At 39.1% G+C, this 18,774-nt stretch overlaps 1 protein-coding gene across 13 annotated transcripts in view; it reads right to left on the reverse strand.

Moving 5' to 3' along the window:
- Positions 1-14,747: 14,747 nt before the first annotated feature.
- Pdlim5 (PDZ and LIM domain 5) overlaps positions 14,748-18,774 on the reverse strand; it is a 258,113-nt gene continuing 254,086 nt past the window's right edge. For all 13 annotated transcript variants that reach the window (XM_087215824.1, XM_087215829.1, XM_004848090.3 and 10 more), the window contains one exon: positions 14,748-17,379. In XM_087215824.1, coding sequence (XP_087071950.1) covers positions 17,290-17,379 — 90 coding nt within the window. In that variant the 3' untranslated portion in view covers positions 14,748-17,289. The remainder of the gene's footprint in view (positions 17,380-18,774) is intronic.

The following is an 18,774-nucleotide window of genomic DNA, read 5'->3' on the forward strand; positions in this document are numbered from 1 at the left end:
AAGGTTTTGGGACTGAACTCAGAAATGGCAGAGATTAGACTATAAATAGCAAAACTCAATTTCTGCTATCAGAGAAATCTGCTGTAAGAATGGCTTTTGTAGCCTCTTGCAGATTTGGTGAAATTTGGCAGATGGTTTGATGTGAAAACAAAGCAATAATCAACATTCAATCATAGCGACAATAAAAATATTCCAGTTTGTATGGGGGGGCTGTTTAGATCAAATGTTCTCAAATGCTAGGCTGTGTTAAGATGTCAAATCAGCAACAAATCAGTAACACTTACGTATGTAAAACCAAATGTTTATATGCCACGCTATATAGCCAAAAGTCTTTCCACAAAAAAGTTCAGTTATTCTGCAATTATATCCCTTCAATTGCATCGATGTTCTTTTTTATGTAATGATTTCTATAGTAGTCATAAAATGATTTGACAGTTGTCAGTTTGTACAAAGGTTAAAAATTGTCAACTTCTGAAATTTTTCCTGAAAATGTTAATCCCACATGATATCTAAAAACCTCAGGACCAAAAGTTGACTGTAGGTCCCATTTTCCAAGCTCTGATTTGCCCCCATCTACCAGTCTGACAAGAGAAGGACAGGGCATGGGTGGGGAGGCAGGACCCTGGACATGTTCTCAGACACATTCTCCATGCAAACACACAGGTTTTCATGGAGAGCTATAAGCCACCACATCAAAGCTCACTGAGAAGTGTTACACAATTATTTTCCACTGAAGAGTCATGAAAAAGAGAAAGAAAACAAAAGAATAAAGAATTAGGCCTGTTGTGCAATATTCAGCTTCATTAGGACATTCACTCAAAACCTTCCTGGTACCATGCATTATTTGTTGTCATCACAATGCTGCTTTCAACACGTACTCAACACAACAGCGAACACTTCTGAGGCCATGCACACTTGGATAAAATTGCTTTTCCTAGATGGGTTTTCTGTTTTCAGCTGTAAAACAAGTGTTGGACTTATTCACCAAAGAACCTCCCAACACTAACATTACACACTTATTGGCTGCATAGCTTACAAGCAATAGTCTGTTCCCTAGAATAGCTTGCTAAGTGGGAAGATTTGAATGGAAGTCAGTGAACATTAAGGATTGCTAGCAATCGCATAAAGTGCCATTTGCATTGCATTTAAGATCTATTTGCATATATTGCATTGCCCTTTTTCTTCTTAACATTCTTCTTTCATACTGTTCTTTACCTACTGAAAGTGCCCCTGTCCACAGCTTTTTGGAACTGAATGGGGCCTCACACCTCTGGCCAGGTAAACTGACTTGCTCCTGCCAAGAAAGGGCACAGTGCACCCAGCCTGACCCCAAGGGGCTAGCCACTCTCTCCTCTGTGACAAGCTAAAAATCTGACCGTTTGGATGTGTAATCTTTATAATTTTAGTAGTTGGCACATGTGTTTAACATTTTTTCATGTAGTGGCCACATACAGATTACAATGTGCCATGAGTGATGAGGCAAGCCTATAATTCCAGCATGCTGGGAGACTGAGGCAGGATGGTCACAAACTCAAACCCAGCTCAGGAAACTTTATAGCTTAGCAAGACCCTGTCTCAAAATAAAAAAATAAAAACAGGGGTTGGGGATGTAGCTCAGTGTGAAGACCCTGGGTACTATACATGTACACAACACACAGAGATTACAATAGGCTAGCATGTGCCTGTAATTCCAGCACCTGGGAGGTGGAGGCAGGAAGACTGTGAGCTCAAGGCCGGTCTGGATTATATAGTGAGAACTTGTATAAAAAAAATCACAATGTGTAGGTGGACTAGCTGCTTGTTTGCAGTTTCTGAAAAAAGCCTTTAAATTTCTGAGAATCAAGGTTCTATCATATAGCTCTGACTTATTTGGGGTCACAAAATACAGATTCTTTTCATTGCCTCCTTGGGACCAGAAACTAAGTTGAACACTCTCAATTTCCAAAGACAGACCAGATCTCGACATAGGTTCCAATTCTGCCAGTTGCTAACTCTGGAAGATATCTAACTATTTTGAACTTTTATTTCCCCAGCTTTAAAATAAAGTGAATAGTTCTTGCTCACTGTGTTGGGAGATGGTTCTCTCTTCTTTTCCCAGGCTTTTTTCCATGCTGGAAGGACCTTTGGGTCCATATTTGTTCTCCACCTTCCGGCCACTCACATCCCATCCAGGCATGGCCCATTCAACCAGCCCAGTCAGGAATGACCTCTCTGCCCTATCTGCCAGTAGCATTTGTTTTTGCCACCACCAAAAGTCTTTCTTTTGGAATGTCATTCCTTTGCGTTGTTCTGGATTTCAAAGAACACATTGAAAATGATCACTCCCCATTGTCAAAAAATCTGACCTGAGTTAGGAGTGAAATTAGTTGAAAAGAGTGCACACTCAGATGTTGTCTAGGTTTCAAATTTGTATTGGTCCAAGCATCATTCCATATATAAAAGCATACACCCTCCCTGCAGTGATATATAAATTCCCTGTAGGATAATTCAGAGGCTCGAGAAAGTATGTTTTCATGGGCTCATTTCAATACCAATAGGGCCAATTTCAGTATATCTGCAACCAGGAATCTCTTCCGTTCTGATGAAACATTAGCAGCAGCAGTATCAATAATGAAGAATAACTAGCATGTAATATCATAACTGCTTCCTCTCACCCCACACTGCGGTCCCAGTCCTAAGCTGCTAATAAGATCTGCTCTCATTTTGCTCTGGGCTATGTCCAGACTGAAGGGAGAAATGCTTTGGACTCACTAAGGTACACAGAAGCCCCAGGAGTGTTTCTTGTCAAACCTTGGTTCAGTGATAAACCCTGCACTCTGAAGAGATAATAACGCTGTCCCACAGCCATCCATTTCAATATCTGTCCAGCGTGGGTTTCTTTGGAGATTTATTTGCACTAAGTTCCCATGATGTCACCTAAAGGTGGTGATCTGGAAGCAGAATTGGGCGGAAGTGTTCGGGGGAATTATCCTGATAAATGATGGTCCGGGAGAGTAGACAATGTGGACAGAACACTGTGCAGCTGTCCTACCTGGGCTACATGATCAACCACCAATTGTTAGAACCTTTCAGAGCTCATAAAATACAGCCATACAAAGGGGCAGATGTACACTATGTACCTGGAGTCCAAAAGGAACAAATATTATCTTAAGTATAAAACAGGCTATGTATGCTTGGAGGGAACTGTCTGTGAAGCTTTGAAAACTTTGTTATGTGCCCAGAAAGTAGTTTGAAGAACAACATGAATGTTTTCTGTCTAGAAGACATCGCTAGAAGACAAGGGAAGGACAGCATGGGGAGGGAAGCCAGGGAGCCACTTCGTCAGTGCTGTCAAACAAGGTCTGAAGGTCATGGGTGTGTCATCAGTTCACACTCATCTTCGCAGTCTTCACTATCTCCACTCTATTCTGTAAACACATTCTTAGTGTGTCTAGGGGAGGCTCTGTAACCTTTAAACTGTTCTGACCATTGTTATTTTTCCAGGGTAAAAATGGTGTGGGTAGAATTACAATGTGCAGATCTCTGGAACAGGTGAGAATTGCTTTACAATGAACAACCAAACAAACAGTACACAAGAGTTTCAAATCCTTAACTTCAAGTCCCATGACACCTTTCTTGGGGGGCAGCGCGTGGAGGAAGGGACACTCCCTCCCCTGGCCCATGGTGCCAGCCCATCTGCCGCACCTCCTGTCCTCTCCTCCAGGGCTGAGGTCTTTCCCAACCTGTCCTTGCCCCTTTCTGCAGCCCAGCAGTGGATCTGATTGCAGACAGCTGAAGACCCATCTCATGGCACTGCCCACCTGGGAGAAGAAGCTCCCTCTGGACACAGAAACAACAAAAACAAGAAAAGGAAAATTGAAGACTACCAAATCTTGTATAATGGAAATCACAGGGCGTTGGGACTTGTGAAATTTCATCAAGATGAGAACTACATAATTTTTCTTACAAGCCAAAAATAGAGTGTTCAGGAAGCCCTGCCCTGTGAGCAAGTCACAGGAAAAGTCAAAGATGGTTAGTAATGGCACAGACACATGCAGGCCTTCATTCATTCAGACACTGGAATGTGGTCTCCAGTTGCCAAAGATCTGCCCCTGAAATAAGGAGACAGACAGAGAGACAGAGAAGGAATTACACACACCAACCTAAAGGACTCAGTAACTATTCACCATTACAGTCAAAGCTAAAGTCCTTAATGGCCCACCCACCAGGACCTAGCTGCTGAGGAGCCCCTCTCGCCCCAGTCTGCTTCAGCCACTCCAGGTCTTTGCTGTTCTTTAACAAGCCAAGCTTTTCATTGCCTGGGGCAGACTTCTTCCAGAGGTCCATGCAGCTCCCTCATATTCTGTTCCTCACCTTTATTTATTGGGTGCTTCATTTACCCCCAGTAGTCTTTACATTCAGTTGTCAATTTTGGTTTTTGTGTCTCTAACTAAAATGAAAGCTTTAGGAGGGTAGAGACTCCTGCTTTGTTGACTGCTAGATCCCTAGTAACTAAAATTGTATGTGGTAAAGTTAGGCACTTGGAGCCATCTTGGTTTGATAAATGGACACAGGCAAGGGTAGATAAGGCACCAACATGTGTGGATCTTATTCTTCCCATCCCCTTATGGAAATCATCTTGGGATGGAGTTAATACTTTGCACTTAGGAGGAACTGATGGCTTTATACAAACAAACGTCTTTCCTACCCAAGCCAAATTTGAAAGTATGGGACGTTTTGTTACCGAACAGCTCTTGTGTAAGTTTGGACCTAATACATTCCTTCAAGAATCCAGGGCCTGGAGATTTCCCTAGAGTAAAGCTTATTTGCATTTCTTTAAACTGACCCTGCAGAACACATAACGCTTTTCTCTTGGCCACCAGGAAAATAATACCTCTGTAGTCACTAAGTCATGGAAAGTGTGTGTGTGTGTGTGTGTGTGTGTGTGTGCACGAGTGGAGTACAAACACAGGAAGCAGTTCTGATTAATGGTACCAGTGCCCTTGCACTTGCTAGTTATACATTATGCTGGTGCTGCAGTGTACATGTATCCTCTACCTCTTTAACACGTTGGACAGAATTAGAACTAATACATTTTACTGTCTCCTAGGAGACCTCCTACTCCTTAAAATTGCTTCAAACTCCTCAGAGGTGGAGGAAACTAAAAATAGGATCAGATATCATTGTATTCGAAAAAAGCAAATGGAGAGTCATCTCCCAGGGCCTGGGCAGAAAGAGGAGAGGTGGGAAATTAAAAGAGAAGAATGACCATGGAAGAGAAGAAATACTGCACTCAAAACCAACTGCACGGCATCCTGGAATCTCCATTACTCGGTTGAGTGCAGCATTCACATTGGCCTCCGTCCAAGCAGGTTTAGTGGGAAAAGTATTAACGCCTGCAAGGTGGTCCCATAGCAAGGTCCCCGAGGACAGAGTTTCCAGTATAGCTGGGGAAAGTAGGAGGAACAGACCAACTTCAGCCCCTTGGAGCCTGCTGCTAAGTGACAAGGCACTATATCATATAACGAGCTGCAGCTTTAGCATGGGAGATGCTGGAGGGATGACCGAAACCCATAGGTCCCCCAGATGGATGTGGAATGAGCGCGCAGGGCTGTTCTCAGAGAACATGATCCACACACCAGAACAGGCATGGGTTTGTTTAGGTCTAAGTCATGGCAACAGATTTGAGCTTTGCAGCTCTCAGAACAGCTGTGCTGCAGGGGCCTTGGGCAAGGTGGGCCTTGGGCAAGGTGGGCCTTAGGGTTCCTGTACTCCCTACTCCAGGCTCTGTCTTATTAGACTTTCAAACAGCATTGAAGTGTTAAACCTTCAGTTCATTTGCACAGAGAAGCTAAGAAAACAAAGCAACAGACCTTCTGAGTGGCTGTGGACAACCTTTTTTCTTACCTCCTCTTCTCAGACTGCAACAGTTTTCAGTAGTTTGTAAAAAATATTTTTTAAAAAATCAGCTTTTTAATTAAGGGGAAGGCACCAAAGAAACAAAACAAAGCAGAAAATAACTATTCTTCAGGAGAAGCCAGAGTCCCTGGGGGAACTTGAATGGACGTGTATTGAACAGTGCAGGTCCACCATCCTCCGGCGGTTTCATGTTAGACTGGAAGGAATTCTAGCTAAGTGAATTACAGATATTGTTCCTGAGTTCCTCCGGGTTTTTGTGCATTAAATGTACTTTCTGCTGAAAAACAAAGTTAGAGTACCCAATGTGTACCTCCAGCCTGTCTCAAGTGTTGGGGTCCAAAGTGGATGTTTTTAAAGGAGAGTAACTACTGCAACTTGTGAAAACCACTGACCTAGTTAATTTTTTTATGGAGAAGGACGCTTTGGTCAGAATTGATTAACTGCCCATTCCAGTTTCAGAGAAATAATTAGTGGTCCAAAGAATCCATTACTCCTGGTTCAGCTCTTCTCGTTAGAAATGTAAATATATTTTGGGCCACAATGTTTATCGTTAAAGGTTAGGGAAATCAACACTCCTAATCTGGATTGATGAAAATAATTTGCTGTTTGAGATTTAACCTAACTCCAGACTCAACTGCAAAATTCCAAGTGGCCACTGGCATTTAGTACTCTGGCTCGATCACCAGCTGGTGCAGGGTCTGGTGGGTCTGCTCTGCTCTCTACTGGTGCTGTAAAAGTCCTGAAAGAAGACATGGTGGAAAAGTCTTACAAAATCCCCAGAGTAGATCAGATGTTCTGTGAGTCTAACTTCCAGAAATCTAAGTGTTGATATTAAACAAGAGGGAGAGAAAACATCAGTCTCTACCTGCAAGCTCAGAAGTTCCCTTGCTGTTTTATTTCATGACATCTCTGCCAGACAATCTGCCCTGAGCTGTGAATCCAGCACATCAGCATCACCTGCCAGCTTGTTAGAACTGCACACACACCATTCTGGGTCAGTCAGTCTCTGGAGGTGGGGCCTGAGCCCCTTAGGAGCAAAGGCATTTGTTTGCATAACAAGGTAAGGAGCACTGGTCTAGATAGAGCCAAAGTGTTTCCCAAGACTGGGTCTAGGATCAGCTGGGCACCATCAACTCCTGGGAATCTGTCAAAGACACAGATTTGCGTCTTGCCCGGGCCTGCTACATCAGAACCTGGGGTGGGGCCCGGCACGATTTAGTGTCAAGCAATCTAGTGTTAAGAAGCCCTCCAGAATATTCTGATGCCCTGTAGAGTTTGAGAAGCATTGATCTAAAATGTGAAGACTGGCATGACTCAGGACATTCACCCCCAACCAAAAGAGAGAAAGGATAGCATGTGTTCCCAAATTTTATCATGCAGAATAGATGTGATTTCAGTAAAGCGGTTCAGGGTTGAATATATTTGGGAAGTACTATTTTTATTTTTCACAGCAAGACTTCTCATCTTAAATGTGCATTATGAATCTGAGATAGTTGATCATTCTCAAATTTATGTTGGCTCTCTTAAGATTTAAGCTACAGAAATCCATCCACATATTCTATATCTCATTTCCTGAATAGGGGATTAGCCATCTGAATTTGTTTTATGAGAATTTTGTCTTCTAGAAGAGAGGGCTGGGAAGGTTGTTTGGTGCACTGATAGGTACACTATCTCATTTAGGTGTCATCACAATTCTCCAAGATATTGGTGATCTGTCCTTGAAGAGGGCCAAAGAGCACACTTGTGAAGAAACGCAGGCTCAACCAAGTTCCATAGCTTTTACAAGGTCAGCAGTTTTCTAAATGGGGAACTCTCATTAAGGAAGCTGACCTATTGGGCAATTACCCAGGGCAGCAGTCCATGGGCAGCTCTACCACATCACTGCAAACGCTAGCGGGTGAAAATAATTACACTACAGTGATTCTTGGGGAAGGAACTCCATAGGGTTGGAGGAAGACTTTGATAAACACTTTAGAGTCAGAGATGGAGACTCCTGAGGGAGACTGGGTAAACCAGGCAACTCCTGGGTGAGGGCCACTCTGCTGAGGGGGAAAGTAAAGGGATCAAGGCATCTCAAGAGGCCTGTTTCTGCTTCCAGTTTTCTGCCACCTCTTTCTTCCTTTCCCAAAAGTGCTCAGTCTTCCTGCACATGGATGTTGAGTAATAATTTTTGAAAGCAACACCCTTGATTTGGAGGTGATTCCAATTGTAAGCCAGCCTGTGGCACTCCTATGTGTAAAGTTCAAGCCGGGTGTAACGAGGGTTTGTACTCATGGTGCCTCTCCAATGCCAGTGGTTATGTTCTTCCTAAATACTAAAGTCTTCCTTTAAGGCCCTCGCCTCATCTATTTACATGAACTGCTTTCCTCAGCTACTTCTGGTTAATGATTCTACTCTGACAATAGCTTAAGTTAGTCTTGAGAGAAACAGAACTGTAGTTCTGGATCATATTCCACTGGCCCCTCATCATATTGATGTGAGAATAAGTTTATTACTATGAGGATACATTTTATAACAATACTTTCAGAGATTCTTCAGTGATGTCTTTTTTCATTTTAAAAGTTTTGGGTAACAAAACATTTTCAGAACTCTTTGAAACAGCTTAGGAGTGAAGTAAGCACCCTGAAACCAAGTCACAGATCTCAAATGAGAGTTGCACATGTTTCTGAAGTATAATAGATGTAATAGAGGTCTAAAACACTCAATCCCATCAGTGTTATTTTAGTTTAAACCAGTTGAAAGCCTAAACACTTAAGATTTAAGTCATAGCAGCCTATTCACATATTTTATAATATTTCTCATTTTCTGAACAAAGGATTAACAACTTGAATGTAAGAAGCAGGTGTGAGCACTCTGCATAGGTCAAATCCTTAACACCACCCAGACAAGTCTATAATTTCTGGGCAGAGTACATGGCATGCGTGAATTTTGTTTCAATATGTTTTCCATAGAGATAGCTTAGAAGGTCACACAGCCATATCCTACCCAGACTTCCATTCCTGGTGGCAGAAGTACTTGCTGATGACTGAAAGGTCATGCAGAACAGATGTCAGGGCAGCTCGGTTTTCTAGCTTTGCTTCAGTTAACTTAGCAGTGGTGCCTGCCATTACCAAATAGTGGCGAGGTTTTAATTCTATTAAATGAAACCAAGCATCTTATGCAACTTTGATAGTATAATTGCACATACACTGTGGTTCCTCAGTCCTCTCAATGAGATTTCACCTTTCCCATCTCTCATTCTTCAGACTCATGGCTGGGAACTAAATTCATCATCCTGAAAAGGCAACATTACTAGGTGTCAACCATTCTGACATGTTTTCCAACATCTTATAAATAGACATTATGGGCCTCTGAGTGTAGAAGTGATTTTAACTGCATTTTCTAGTTTTTTAATTAGTTTAATAATTACTGTCTTAGTTACTTTTCTCATTGCTGAGATAAAAATACCCAACGCACACAAGTTAAGGGAGGAAAGGTTTATTAGCTCAGTTTGAAGAGGTTTCAGTCCATAATTTGCTGGCTTCAAGGCAGGGTGGCACGGCAGACAGGCATCACAGAGGAGAAAGAGTTCATGGTAGGCAGAAGGTAGTAAAGCAAGCAAGGGACATGACAAGCCTCTTTCTGTCCCTTACATTGTATCCAGGCTGCCAGGATTAGGGAAGCACCAAATCAAACAGTGGACTGCTTTAGTAATCACACACCTTTAATCCTAGCACCCTTAATCCTAGGATTGCACCATGAATCAATTTCAGCATCACACACTCTAGATTCGACCACCTCTGAAAAAGCACCCCATGACTGCATGAAGCTTTAGGGGGACATCTAGACAGAAGTCATAACCCTGACATTTGGTGTTACCTACTTCAAACCATTTTTTTTCATTAGTCCTGTGGGTTTTTTGTTCTATTCCCACAGTGCTTGGACTGTGAAGTGTTGTAAAAACATAAAGAACAGCAAATGGCACATTGCAGAGAGGACCATCACATTACAAATACCCTTGAAGAACAGATGGTCCAACTGCAAACCCCCAAAGACTGACATCTGTGTGGCAGGCAACTGCACAAGTCAGATAGCAGCAGCTTTGCAGTTTTCCATATTCTATCAAAAGGAAGTAATTCCTAACACTGTCCTTTGCTAGCTGAATACTGTATATGGGAGTTGGCCCCGACCACTAGAGGGACTCAAAGGGAATGTGGATAAAATACATTTTCCCCTAGTCCATTAGAAAGTTTCAAGTCTAAAATTTGCCAGGTAATAGCCAGATGTTTTAAGAAAATAGTTTTTATCTTCTCACCTCTAAAATGTGGATTAAAAATACTTCATTATCAGCTTCTCTCCAATCATTAGAATTTTACCAGTGTACTGGTGTACCCTAGGGTAACAGATAATACCACATAAATTACAAAGGCTATCCAATAAATGCAAGTTATTATCAAAGATCCAGTGGGCTTGATCCTTTCCTATTTTCTGCAAAGAAGATATTGTTTATCTCCTTGCTTTCTACTACTGAATATGAAAATAATTGATTAATTTTCCTATAGGGTTGAGGTTTATACACAATAACTGCTATATACTGAAATCCCAATTAACTAACATAAGCCTTCAATTAAGAATGTTTTATTCAACTGTAGGAAAAGCATTATAGTAGAAGAAAATAAATTCCTTTAAAAAAGTTCCTTTAGGTATATCCCTGTACAGATCAAACTAAATCTCTTTAAATCTTCAGAGCTATTCAGTTATACTGGACATTTAAAGGGCAAACCTTGAAAAACATAGTTACTGTTAACATTATATATTAAAAGACATTAATTTATCAAAGGATTTTTGACAGTAAAGAACACAGCATTTGTTTGACTAATTCACTAGGAAATATTCTTCATAATGGAGATTTCAATTCGGTTGAAGTTTTTATGTTGTATCCAAGGGTGTCCATTTCTTACTGCTTTTCATTTCCAACCTGCCCCTTCCCCCTCAGTACCTCTCTGTGGTATGAGACCAGACTTTAGGTGGTTCTCCTTGCTTGTGATTATGGTTGTTAAACTTTGCAGAAGGAACGTTTTGGGTTGCCATTGTCTGCTTTTCGGTGTGGTCCATCATGCACGTGTTGAGACAAGTGCCATTGCCTTCCCCACGTGCTTATCGGAAGCGCTCATCCCTCAGAGATGCCATGTCCCCCACCTGGGTGTGGCCACCACCTTGCTGTGGCCACCACCTTGCTGCGGCCCTTGCTATGGGCCACAGACACTATGTATTCCAGGCCTGTGCCAAGCAACACCCAACTCCTTTTGTGTGCCACCCACCCAGAGAACTGTTTCCTTGTGCTTGGCAGCTGCAGGTAGCTCTGCCCTGGGCCACCCTGAGTATGCCTCTGCCCACTCAAGCTGAAACCACCTTCTCTCGCAGCTCGGAGCCTAAGCCATGGAGGGCTTTCTGCCTAAGCTTGTCTTTCATGGGTCCTGTCAGCTTTTGCTTACCCTTTGGAGTTCTCTTTCATTTTCATCATTAACTTTGCTATCTTCTGACTGGTTAAGAAATCTTTATACAGAAATTTTCCTAAGTCCCTGTGTGATTTCTGTCCTGAATGGACCAAGACTGATAAAATAAACCATATTTTTCTATTCCTAATTTATATCATCTATTATAATCTGTTCACATTGCTAAAGAGCACTTCAAACCTTTCTATGTAGGCATGAACTATTAACAGATTCACAAGGATTTATATCTTTTCTCAGGGCAGAAGTACAGTATTGAGTTCTCTTCAGTGCCACTCAGCTTACTTGTTAATTCATTTTTAGTCAGTGTTCATAATGGTACCAGAAAAACTATGCAGCATATTAATTTAGTCGAGCACAATGAATGTTAAGTTTTAGGTGAAGTCAAAGTTTAACTCACATTTCATACTTGACAAAGTTTAACTCAAAGTTCATACTTGACAAGCTCCATGGATTCTTCTGCTGTTTTATTCAGAGAGACCTAAATAATGCCAGGTTTCTCAAGCATCAGGGACAGAGAAAGCTTCAGGGTCAGATGACATCAACATAGGGTTACACCTAAGCAGACTTTTATTTATGCAAAAGCTAACATTGGTATGATGTTACTGGAGTCCACTTACTTTTACACCTACCAAGAGGAGAAGTGGGTCCAGTAGTGTTAGACCAGGGTCAAAAAAGAGAGAAAAAGATACACCTGGAGATAATTACAATCTACTAAAATGAGTTAAAGAATCCACGAGATTTTAAAGTTCAAATAGCACCAGCTGTGTGAGCTTTACAAGCAGAACAAAAAAGGAAAAAGAAAAAAGTTAGATTTGCACTAGGGAGCAAATGTGATAGTTTAGAATATAAAAAACTAATTTTGAAACCAATTAGGAAAGCTTGGACAGAAATACAGAAACTTTGTCCTTTGAAACATGGATGCGCAACAGACAGTGTCAATCAACTCATGGACTGGCACAGAACTGGTTTTCCTCGGGAACTATATTTGCCATAATTGAGATATTGAAAAATTATACTCCCTGAATTTTAAATTGTTTTTTCTCCCTGAGGTCAGTGTTCAGTGGTTTTCTGACATGGAAATGTTCTAATGTCCTAAACAATCGCTCCAGCTTTATTGTGTATGATTACATGTAGTTACAGACAGGGAAAAATTGCTTTCTCAGCAAGATTTCATTCGGCAGATTTCTTCCATTGCTCAGGCATTTGGGCCAATTAGCAAACACCTTGGTTTTCTCCAGCTCCATGTCCAAGAAGCAGAAGGCACACCCTTCTAATTCATTAATTCAGGGAATCTTGCTATCTACTCACAGTAGCTTATAAATCATGGGACCAAGTCATGTCCCATAAACCAAATGGTTTATTCTAAATTCTTTTTATAATGTGAAGTTTGAGAACCAGACACATGCCACATTAAAAACAGTATGCATAGCTCCTTAGTGTGACAAACATATAGGCTTTTGGGCTTGGTGCTGAATTAAATCTTCTCCCTCAAGTAGCCTAAAACATGATCGGCCTGAGATTTGTTAGGTAGCCATGTGTCCAGCCCCTTTCCTCTGTTAAATTTTAAATACTGCACAGGAACCATTTTCCCAATGAGGTTCCCACACTTGGGATGAAACCTTCTCCGTGGAATTTTGGCACCCTATTAATTAGTGGTTATGAGTGGGAGCTGCTCTCGCTCAGCAACTCCTATTCTGCCATCAGTCAAGTGTGATTCTGTAATAAACTTCCGCGAGGCAAACTATTTCTGGTAATTCTCCCTAATTAACACCAGGCCTGCTAATAATACATCAGTACCTATGTGTTTCTGATATAACCAAGATTTTGTCTTAGAGTACTCAAAAAAGGAAACCTCCAACCTAAATTAAGCTTTTGCTGGCAAAAGGATTTTATATGTCGTTCTGTAAGAAAGCCTTTGATAATCTTATATTGGGGATATTTTGACCAGAAAACACTGAACGACAGGGAGGCCTGCTCTGGTTTGAGTACTGAATGGGGATTTATTGTGAGCGCACAGTTGAGACTTAAGCCTATAAATCTTGTACCGGATTACTGTTTCTTAACGAAGGAATGACAGATCTCTTATTTTGTCGGTGCATTTTAATGTGCAATGACGTGATTGATAGAAACCAAACAGCATCTATTAAAATGTCAGATGCAGACTTGATGCCCTTAAAAGGCTGGCTTCTGGAGTTTAATATACTGTGAGCAAATAGACTTGAATTTCTCTCTTATTCCCAATATACCGCCTGCAACAGAAACATTCTTCTTACCAGCTGGAAAAAAATCTTACTCGAGTCAATAAACAAACAAGAGTGTGCCTACCTAGTTATGAAGAGTCAGCTAATGAGACTGGGATGAGTTACGCATGAAGTAATGTACCCTGGCTAATGCAAAATGTGAAAATGTAGATGATAATTTATGTTGTTTATGATCTATGAGATAGTACAATGTTTGATATGACAAGCTATTCCAATAATAATTTCAGCAACACTTTTTAAAAGACAGAATGTATCTATTAATTCACAAACACTGAGTACATTCTATTCACAGAGAAGAACAATGTATAAAAGCAGAATAAATGTAATACTATTTTCAAATGTTCTGTTTCTGGGAATTCTGATGGGCCAATAGATTCTTCAAGGAATTATTACATCTTATCCTATCCTGTGAATATGACACCCCCCCCACAATTTAATGGAAACTACTTTCTGCCCCAAAAGAAAAACAGGAGAGCTTATCTACACCACTGCAGTCATTTATTTATTGAATATGTGCACATTAAAGTATCATTCTACTGATTATATTTCTCATGTGATTTTTCATTAGAAAAGATAACCAAAAGCAAAAGAGCAGACATATACAAACTTAAAACTTAAACAGAAGACAGATTAACAGATGAAGCAAATTATACATTAAGAATCCAATTCAAACACTGGGGACGAGGAGGACAAACCGAAGCCAGGTTAGAATAGCGTGAAACCCTTCCGTGTGTTTCTGGATAATTAATGCCAAATGCCGCAAAAATTCAAGGGCTGGATTCGCACTTGAATAGGAGGAAAGAAAGGAATTATTTTCTATAAAATGCTAATACAGTATTCCTTGAAAACTGCACATTTTTATTGTGGATAATTTTAAACATAAGGCTATACTAACATTTTGAAGATTTTAACTGTTATTTCTATGTTTTATGTAACCAAATGATTAGGTTTCAGTTTTAAACTCTAATCAATTAATCAACAGAAAACATGTATGTTACTATAAATGAGCAGAAGGGATAATTTTTAATTTGCTACCTCAGTGGGCAACACGTAAGTCTAGACCACAGAAATAATGCACATCTGAAGCCATCACTAAAGTTTCTGAAAATGATAAATCCAAGTAGGGGAGATTTTATTCATGTACTGTAGTGTTTATCTCTGTCTTACCAAGTACAGCATCCCAAAATATACATCCAGAGAGACTAAAACTCAGTGCTCTACAGTGAAAAATAATAAAAATGCTACTGACAGGATATTTATTATCAGAAAAATAAATACTCAGGAAGCCCACCAGAAGAATAAAGTGCTCTGCCAGTTATTAAAAGATTAATGCTGGTGAATTAAATATGGCACTCCCTACTGGTAAATACAGAGACTCTTCTGGAATAAGGTCGATATTTATTTCACAGGATTAACTGTGTTAGGAACAGATATAAAGCCTTGCCCCAGAAGAAATGGACAAAGCACAAAGAAAAGTGATAAATTAGGAAGCAACCCTTTTAGGGATTAAAATGTGTAGAAATGCTCCATGAATAACATGTAGGATAAAAGGTCTAATAAAAATGATATCCTTATAGAAAGATTACTTTACAGAAATCAGATCAAATAAAATTCTTGCAAGAAAATAGTCAAATGCCATTAACTTATCAAATATTATCATGGCACAACTAAACAACAAAAAGCTATCATATCAAAACAAAACCACCAATATTTTGTATTGTATAAAGTAAAAGACTGACATTAAAGTATGTAAAGATGCACATAAGCCAGCAAGTCATCTATAGGTGGTTTCAGCAGCAGTGAGATTTAATGCACAATTCAGTTCCAGCACTTTATTTTAAAAGAAATTTCCTGCCTCCCCACATAATGCAGGGTGAGGAGGTACTCAGGGTTGCTACTGGAGAAGCATTCAGTTTGCTACTTTGTGTCACCCCTTCCTATTCCTTTATCCCCAGTTAATTATTATCTGCATATAAAATAAACCTGTTAGACCCTAAATTAACAGCTTTCAGGACAGATGTCTTGTAAGTTCTCAGGGAGGTTAAACAAATATTGTAGCCTAAAGCCTCCTCTATAGCAAACATGCACACAATGGAAGTAAAGTTCTTGGTGAGCGATGGGGCAGGAAGGACTGACTTGGGGACTCTGTCTTGACTTTAAAAACACCTTGCCCCAAACAAGATTTAACTATAACTCAGTGGGATCATAGGCTTTCATCCATTCTAGAAAACAAAGAGGAAAACTACCAAATGCTGTACACAACCTGTTCTCTAACTGGGCAAATATCAACAGTACCCACAGTTTTAGTAGAGCTGTTTCTATGTCCATGTGGTATTTATACAATTCTTTGCACAAAAGAGGAAAACAAATTAGAGGCCAGTCTGAGTAATCAATCACATTTCCGTCCTATATGACCAAACCTCTGTGAATAAAAGGTTTCCAGACTTCATGATCAAATTTGGAAGTGGTTCACTCATCATTGAGAGAACTACCAAAAAAAAGTCTAGATTTAATCATAAACTCTCAGCCAATTCTAATGTAGAATGAGGGAAAAAAAGATTCTGCAGAATAAGCTCTCTGATCTTTGGTCAGTGGTCCAAATCTAAAAATGATCTGATTTATAATCTGGAAAGGAGGAAATGTATTTTTTGTTTGTACTTTTAAGGTACAATCCTCTCATTTACCATAATTTATAACCATGTTCTTTTTTATTTATTCATTTTAAAAAGAGAAAACTGTTAAGAGTCCAAAATATTTCATTAGCTCTGTTTCACTATGGGGAAAGGGAAAAACTGAAGTTTGACTAATACAGGTGATAAAGCCTACACCATGATTAAAGTAGTCCCATTTTAATAAAGGCAAACATTTGGGATTGATAAACTATACAGCAACTACCGAGAGGGGGTAAGATGAAGGAGAGTGTAACATCTCTTCCAGACATGACACGTTCTGACCAAAAATCTCCCTGGCATTTCTTACTGAAATGATCAACGATAATACAAAAAAAGAAAAAAAGTATACCCATTTGTTTAAAATCTGACACTTCCTACTGATAAAATTCTGTTTAAACTCCTACTTGCTATTTTAAAGATAACCAGCTTTTTAAAAAAAACAATGATTCTCTTATTTATAAAGTTTAAGGCATTTTCATTGCCCTTTGCAGATTTACTCCTAACAAGGAAAGAAAATGTAATTACTTCAGCATAGAGGCTGGGATATTTTTCCTAAAATTTAATTCTTTGCTAATTTATTCTATGATGAATTTAATAGTCAACCAGGAAAATGATTTTTATAAAGGTTATTTTATAGGCAGAAAATATAGGAAAAAGTAATAAAAAATGCCAAACTGTCTCTTTCCTTTACAAAGCCAAATATTTCATCACAGACTTGGTTTTTTGTTTGTTTGTTTTTGGTACCGGGGATTGAACTCCCATCCTTGCTCTTGCGGGGCAGGCAGCGGAACCACTGAGCTAAATCCCAGGCCCTAGACTTGGTTTTTAATGTTGGAATTTATTCCTTCAGGGCCACTATTATTTTCAAAACTCTATATAAATATTATATCTAAAAATTAATTGGTAATTTAAATTTTCCTCTTTTTTTCTTCAAATTTATTCTCTTTCCCTAACTGTTGACTTTCAAAAATTCACAGAATGAGCATGCTTCTTGCACAGTGGTTTGTCTTTCTTGGAGAAGAATGTCTGTCCTTCCAAACTTTCACAACATACCTGAAAAAGAAGTGTTAAGAGAACGTTATTATTTGAATCAAGTATACTAGCAAAGGGGGAAGTGACTTTTTCCCCTCAATGGATACTATGACAAAAGCACTCTAGATGGTTGTGTTTATACCTTGACATTTCAAGATTATATCTTTTAAAAGCAATGAAGAACAACTTTTTTTCTGGAATGTATTCTAATTTATTTAAATCACAGATTAATCAATTACTTTTTTTTATTGGGAGGGAATACAATGAAAAAAATAATACATAAAGAATTCACATTAAATGTACTTTCTCTCTCCAAATTCTAATCAGTGCTTTAAATCTGTTTCCTATTGTAGAAAACTAAGGCATTCAAAAGGGAAACAATTGCTTTGACAAACATTCTCAGCCCCATTTTAGCCTGCTCCCAAACAGGCAAGCACAGAATACTTGAGATTTATTTTTAATTCATTTGTTTAATTTCTTTAATGAAATTATTAATTCATAAAAAATATTAATGAATTTCTTTAATTCACTTGTTTCTTACAATGAAAAACCTGGTCAGTGTCGGGCTGTGGGGACATGTCCTCGATTATCCACACTTACACTTTATTTTTCCTACTTCCTTTGTCATCAATGCTCATGAGGAGCTCTACAAATTTTAGCAGATTTGCTAAAAGTCATTGCTTTTTATAGATTTTTATGAAGTTTAGAAGACAGATGAGGTAAACAGGACAGGGTTTAAAGGTATTGTTTAGAGAAATCATTTAACTTTAATTAACATTACTTTTCCCCCTTCATACAATGGGCATTGAACACCGTTAGATATATTAAATCTAAATGAAAAATGAAGTATTTCCACAGAGCATCTTTACTGGATATTAAAAAACTGCAAAATAGCCAGGGATTTAGCTCAGTGGTTTCGCCGCCTGCTGCACAAGGACAAGGACCCAAGTTCGATCCCCGGTACCAAAAAACAAACAAAACCCAAAATATTAAAATATCAAATTAAAATAGGTATTTTATTACATGTTTATTATAGTCTCACAAAAGAAAAGAATACCCATAGGCTACTGATATGGAAATAAATCAACATATAATTTATTTCTAGTGTTAGTTCAATAATCGTGTTTTACAACTGTTTATTTGTATTTTAAGATGTATCTAATGTTTTCAAAAACTACTAAAATATATCCAATGGAGTTTGAGAGAAAAAAAAAAGAGACTCTTACTATTCTAAGAAATATATAACTTCTCTTTATAGAGAAAAATGTATTAAAAATGCTATTTTCTCTTAGGGGTAAAGATTTTATTATGTGCCACATGATTTCAAAAGGTGCCAACACTTTTATAAACAACTTTTAAATTATTTTTTTCTCTTTTGGATTGAAGGCCCTAAGACTCTACTGCTGTTATTTTCAT

The sequence above is a fragment of the Heterocephalus glaber genome, unplaced genomic scaffold (genome assembly GCF_053883595.1).
Source record: "Heterocephalus glaber isolate CG9 unplaced genomic scaffold, H.glaber_assembly_v1.0 deba00001454, whole genome shotgun sequence".
Taxonomy (NCBI): Eukaryota; Metazoa; Chordata; class Mammalia; order Rodentia; family Bathyergidae; genus Heterocephalus; species Heterocephalus glaber.